A 5,103-nucleotide genomic window follows, 5' to 3' on the forward strand; every position below is an offset into this window, starting at 1 on the left:
TTCCTTCTCGAACATGGTGAAAACAATTTTACGCCGTCAATTCACTAGCGCTTCAGCACGTTGTTGTCCTGTGATCTAGTATCTGATTCTGACGAGTATCTGAAAGCATCAGCAGCCAGCCAGCCACTGTGCAGACACCAAACAGTGTAGCCGGCCGGCCACCAATTTACGCGCGAGGAAAGTGAAGTGTCTCGTTGCCGAACTGGGTTGGTAGACTTTTTGCTTCTCTTGTTTGGTTTCTGATTCTGATTTCTTTAGAAAACTATGTTTTTATATTTTTAAAGGCTATTTTGGATTTTAACTATTATATTTTATAATAAATTTTTAGTTTCTCAGCATATTACTTCTTAGAAAAATTAATCTCAGCTAATTTTACAACTTCTAGTTTATTTTCTCATAAACAGTCTTCTAAATTCTTCATAAATCACTTTTCAACAAACCCATTTATTTAGACTTCTTACTTCTAGACTTCTAACAGAAAAAAAAACAGAAACAGCTGAAACAAACAAACCCTCCGTCACCGAAGCAACGGTGAATGGTTCGGTGTTGTTCAGTCGTCGGTGGCCAATGATTCTGTGCTCTGCACGATCGTTGCCACATGAAGCGACGACTGGGCTACAATCACATGCCCTGCAGCGCAGTATTTGGGTACAGCCAACTTGTACTTGCAAAAGGTCTTGCATGCTTCCATGTCGCTAACCTGTTTTATGAATGTGAGATGACGAGAGTACTTTGTTCTTGCCTCATAAGAGGGGAACATGCGTTCCGTGCAAGCACGTTCTCTTCGAGGGAGAGAGTTTTGAGACAGTGTCTAGAGAGAGAGAGAGGGGTTCAGATCCAAAGGCCGAGCACACACTCCACAAGACCGAGAAATACGACATTCAGGCAGCCCATTAAAGCCCACTAGTCACAGTTGAGGTAAGCAAGCCGATCAAAAACAGTAATGATCTGCTCCAAAAATTTTGAAGGATAAAAAAATTGGACACGGGATGTTAAATACAATATATAAAAATAATTGTACCAATAAATATTCGTAACATTTGAAACATTACATTTGAACATATAAAATATTAAAGATATGAAAATATAGAAATTAACTTAAATGGATATTTTTTCAGGTTCAGATCTGTATGCTATTTTGATACCTGAATTAAGTGTAACAAACGAAAATAACTTCTACAACAAATTTTTATTAAGTTTGAAATATTAAATTTGAACATCTAAAACATTAGAGATATAAAATATAAGAATTAACTCAATTGAATAATTTTTTTTTCAGATTTATGTACTATTTTGATATATTTTTAATATTGTAGATGTTGATTTTAGATACTACATACGTTAATTTTCAATGTTTCAACGGGTAGTTGAAGATCGGACGTCCGGGTCGCTAGAATCTCTCATCAAAAATAAAAAAAGGGAACAAAGGCAAGCCGCAAAATGCACCCTGAGTCCCTGATCGAACCCATTCCGATCGGCCCATCCCCCTTTTCCCCGTCGCACGACGAAGCACCAAAACTCACAAGCGAGCAACCCAGGCGCGGAGATGGCAGACGTCAGCGGCGGCGCGGGGGGCCGGCGGCCGCTGGGGCTGCTGGCGAACGCGGCGAAGCGGAAGGACGGGTTCGTGCAGCTGTTGCTGATGGCGGGCGTCTTCATGATGAGCCTGCGGTCCCTGGGTCAGAAGCACCGCCTCCGCGACCTCGCCGATGACGCCGCCGACCTCCGCCGCGAGCGCGACCACCTCTCCCTCCGCATGAGGGACCTCCAGGACGCGCTCCGTCGCGAGGCCGGCGCCGACGCGTCAGGCTCCCTCGCGTCCCACCTCCGCCGCATCTTCGCCGCACACCCCACCCCTGGTACCGCCGCCGCCGCGGAGGATAACTAGCCGGCCTTCCCCAGAAATCCTCCCCGCGTTTTCGTTCGATGATGTTGTGTTTGCCTGTTTAGCCGTGAGGACTTTGCGTGCGCGCTGTTGTCGCAGCCTGACGAGACATGTCCGTCCGTGCACGCTTGTTTGTGGAAATGCTGCAGAGGCGGCTGAATTGCATGGCACTGACGAAAATTGTTACTACAACCTTGCGCCATGAGACTGAAATTTCTTCGATGTTTTTGGTTTAATCGACGGTCTTTTGCTTCTGTCCTTCTTGTTAGGCTGATGCATTTGAATGATATCTGTGATTTGGTCCTGCTTACTGAGAACTGCATTGCTGTAGCTACTGTATTTTGTTAGGTTAGAGTATTTCTAAGAGATTCTCTAAAATTGGTTTCTTATATAGAGGAGGTATTTCAAAAATATTTACTTTCTGAAATCTTTTCCCTCCGATAGATATTCTATTTGTGAGTCCCTATATTCTAAAATTTATTCCCGTAGGCAAACTACCAACCGACTCAGTCATTCGCGCATCGTCTCCCATCGGTGGTCCTGCGCCCAGCGCCGCTCCTCCCATCTCCCTTCCAGCGCGGCGTGAGACACGCCTCGATCCCGAGCCTCCACGTTGTGAGCGTCGTGACATGCCTTGATCTCCAACCATCAACTTCGTGAGCTGTCGATCGTGGGCGGTGTGAGCTGCGTGAGTCGACCGTGAGCCACGCCATCGACCGTGAGCGGCGTGAGCTGTGTGAGTCGACCGTGAGCGGAGTGAGCTGTGTGAGTCGATCGTGAGCCACGCCGTGGATCCTGAGTGGGGGGAGTCGATCCCGAGCGACATCTCCGAGGAGAAATTGATTTTTGTGATGAGTCATCGTAGTTTTCTCATGCAAGAGGTCTTGGATTCGTCATCATCTAATGTTGACGATAAATTCATTATTACTGTAGTACATGTAGCACACAATCAATATCAGCTTGATAAGGAACCGCACCATGGCGGACCTGTCCTTGGACATCAAGTAGTTCATCAAAATAGAGAATCATGGTATTTTGAGACTGTATCAAGACTACTTCTCGGATGATCCTACGTACAGACCTACTTTGTTCAGATGCAGGTTTGTTCAGTACATATATTTTTATTTGTCATTTGTTGTAGATCGTGATATGTATGGCTCATTGTTATTATACTCGCATAGGTTTAAAATGAGGCGTTCTCTATTTGTACGCATAATATGTGCTGTAGAAGAACATGATGACTACTTTGTCCAGAAAAGAAATGCAGCCAATAAACTTAGTTTAAGTTGTTTGCAATAGATTACCGCATCATTCCGTATGCTAACTTATGGAGTAGCAGCGGATGCTACGAATGATTATGTTTGTGTTGGAGAAAGTACTACTATAGATAATCTGAAAAGGCTTGTCAAATCTATTATTGAAGTATTTGTAGATGAGTATTTGAGATCACCAAATGAGAATGATACTGCTAGATTACTTGCACTTGAGGAGGCACGATGTTTTTCGGGAATGCTAGGATCCATTGATTGTATGCATTAGAAGTGGAATAATTGCCCGGCTGCATGAAAATGTATGTACAACAGCCATATTCATGAGCCTATAATTATTCTAGAAGCCGTTGCTTCACAAGATCTCTGAATTTGGTATGCTTTCTTTGGCTTACCTGTGTCTCGTAATGATATCAATGTTCTTCAATGCTCCCCACTCTTTGTGAAGATAGCTGAAGGTCACGCTCAAAAAGTGAATTATACCACCAATAGGGTCACAATTATATAATAGGATATTACCTTGCTCTCCACCTTGTCGTATTTTTCTTTGGCCCTCTTCTTACCTATTAGTCTCTTTGATATAGAATTCTCTGGAGTGCAAATAGGAGTAGATATAGCCGGACTTGAAGTGTCAGCTGTCTTCTGTTTTTTGTGAGATGGCTTTTGTGTCTGCATATCAATCCACTTTAGCTGTGTTCTTAAGAGGTTACATCAATGCATAAATTGAAATGACTTATTGGTCTTATCTTTCCACTTGAATAAAGTGCATGCCTGAACTAGCTATACAATTCAACAATTTTTTTTAATACGTTTAACACGAATTCATGTTGATGTATAGACAATAAAATTATATGAGGAAGTTGTCAATAACCTTGTCTTGGTAAGACACTTCGTTTTGCTTTCTACCCTCAATCCGGTTTAGACATCTGGCAAACTTGTTCACATTTCTTGAATAGCAGACCAACGGTGTAAGAGTGACTTTTGGTTGTGATATGAGGTGAAATCCGTGTTGGAGTGAAAATAATCATAAATTCTCTTCCAGTATGTAGAACGAGATTGATCGGTACCTTGGAATGCATTCATACTGATATTGAGCATCCCGACACCAATATTTCGTCTTACTTCTCACTAAAATTCTTTGTTCTTTTTTGAGTTGGTCTCACGATGGGTGTAACTTCCACATCTGGTATTACTTGCTCCTCAGGTGGGCTACTCAATCCATCTCAAGTCAGTTCAGTGCTCTCCTCATTCATCAAGATAGTATAATATCCACTTCTATCCATAGTCCCTAATAAATTCATAAAAATGTCAATTGTTTTAGAACACCATGCAGTATAACTTGGCATATATTTTCACATGACAGAATACGATTCAATGTCAAAGCAGACATGCACACAAAAATTTAAGAAAAGAAAGAGTAACAGTACAGTTTTATCGATTGCTCATGTGACTGACCAATCCAACATTTTCATCTCATTTCAATATAGTTCAGTTCCGCAATAAAAAATATCCTACTGTAAAAGTACCTCTGTATACTAGCCCAAATTAAACAATCAATCAATCTAGAGACATAACATCATGCAAGTGTTTCTTTATATCACTGGACCAGGAAGCCTCTTCTTTCCTATTTGACAAACAACAGACCCGAGCTTCTGAACATGAATGTGCTCCAAGATGGTAAAAGACCTGAGCAGATTATTCATCAGGTTGTCAGTTAACATGAGTTTGGTCAGATACTTGTTATACATTTAAGTAAAATTTATTACTAAATATCTACATTTCATTGACATCTGTCCCTTATATTAACCAGGGGCAAGCAAAATCTTTGAATTAGACAGTCCATCTCCCTCTGAAAAGACTATGTTGTCACACACACACACACAAAAAATGATAGCCAATTTCAAGTCACTTAGAATGAACTACTAAGAAAATCTACTCATTTTTCATCTA

At 41.5% G+C, this 5,103-nt stretch overlaps 1 protein-coding gene across 1 annotated transcript; it reads left to right on the plus strand.

The window, feature by feature from the left end:
• The first annotated feature begins 1,451 nt into the window (after positions 1-1,451).
• On the plus strand, positions 1,452-2,139 carry LOC133930618 (uncharacterized). Its single transcript, XM_062377298.1, has one exon. It carries the CDS (start codon positions 1,547-1,549, stop codon positions 1,886-1,888), a length of 342 nt encoding a protein of 113 aa, XP_062233282.1. The 5' UTR covers positions 1,452-1,546; the 3' UTR covers positions 1,889-2,139.
• Positions 2,140-5,103: the final 2,964 nt, after the last annotated feature.

Source organism: Phragmites australis, chromosome 10 (assembly GCF_958298935.1).
Source record: "Phragmites australis chromosome 10, lpPhrAust1.1, whole genome shotgun sequence".
NCBI lineage: Eukaryota > Viridiplantae > Streptophyta > Magnoliopsida > Poales > Poaceae > Phragmites > Phragmites australis.

Excerpts from the sequence above, each read along its gene's own strand:
- LOC133930618 (XM_062377298.1), top strand. The coding sequence starts at position 1,547 with ATGGCAGACGTCAGCGGCGGCGCGGGGGGCCGGCGGCCGCTGGGGCTG.